The sequence below is a fragment of the Wasmannia auropunctata genome, unplaced genomic scaffold (assembly GCF_000956235.1).
Source record: "Wasmannia auropunctata unplaced genomic scaffold, wasmannia.A_1.0 LD335797.1, whole genome shotgun sequence".
Taxonomy (NCBI): Eukaryota; Metazoa; Arthropoda; class Insecta; order Hymenoptera; family Formicidae; genus Wasmannia; species Wasmannia auropunctata.
The window spans coordinates 34,414-35,522 of NW_012027093.1; the positions used below are offsets into that span (position 1 = coordinate 34,414).

The 1,109-nt window shown below is 33.8% G+C and overlaps 1 protein-coding gene across 1 annotated transcript in view; it reads left to right on the top strand.

Annotated features, from left to right (window-relative positions):
- LOC105456044 (probable GDP-L-fucose synthase) overlaps positions 1–1,109 on the top strand; it is a 5,805-nt gene that overhangs the window by 3,241 nt on the left and 1,455 nt on the right. Inside the window, exon 3 of the mRNA XM_011699817.1 lies at positions 263–476. Coding sequence (XP_011698119.1) covers positions 263–476 — 214 coding nt within the window. The remainder of the gene's footprint in view (positions 1–262; positions 477–1,109) is intronic.

Sequence of the window (1,109 nt, forward strand, 5' to 3'; positions counted from 1 at the left end):
GTAAACCAGTCTTTTTTTATAATGCTAATGGTTCTATTAGAAGTAACTGAAAAGTAACGATTCGTTACTTTTTGAGTAACTGTAACATGTTACTTTTCAGAGTCGGTGACTTGTAACGGTAACTAGTTACTTTTTGAGAGACAAAAACTGTAACTGTAACTAAAACCAGGGTTTTACTTTGTAAAAGTAAACTCTCTCAACCCTGGTTTTTACTGACTGAATAAATGTAGATCGGTATTATATATATTATATGTGTCACCAGGTTCATAACGGACCACCACATCCCTCGAATTACGGTTACAGTTACGCCAAGCGACTGATAGACATTGCTAACAGAGGTTACTACGATCAGCACGGCAGATTGTACACCAGTGTCATTCCTTGTAACATATTCGGCCCGCACGACAATTTTCAACCCGCCGCCAGTCACGTGATACCTGGTTTAATGCGACGACTTTACGACTTGTGCAAAGATGGTATGAAAATAAGTTTTACGTATGCATATATACACCCCTGTAAACGGAAAGGAATTAAAATGGATTAAAATTTTGAAATTCATGGATTTAAATTCACTGAAATGGATTGGCTGGATCCATGGAAATGAATGCATTTCTATTATATTTCATAATACGAATAAAATACGTAATATTTTTACTATAATATTAATAGAATATAACATTTTTTGGATTTGATGGATTGAAACAATGAATTTTCTGGTCACAATTTTTAAATAAATAACGTAACGTTCATGGTTCATTTTCATGGAAAACTATATGTTATTATAAACTATACAGGGTGATTTTTTTAACCTGAAACTTTCAAATATCTCGAAAAATAAGCACACTAGGAAAAAATGTTTCAGATAAAAGTTGTAGGGTTTCGAGGGGGACATAAGATGATAACATTGGTTTGACCCTGAGTGGCATTGTCAAGGTCAGGACAAGGTCACTTTGAATTTTTTAAATGGAACCCCCAATTTTTTCATTACACGTTCTTATAGCACGCCTCGAGAACTTTCCAAAAACNCATAAATAAAATATTTTTTATTGAAATAAATCTTGAGTTATGAAGCTTGAAAGTTAGGAGTACTGTCGGCATTAGCATCATCC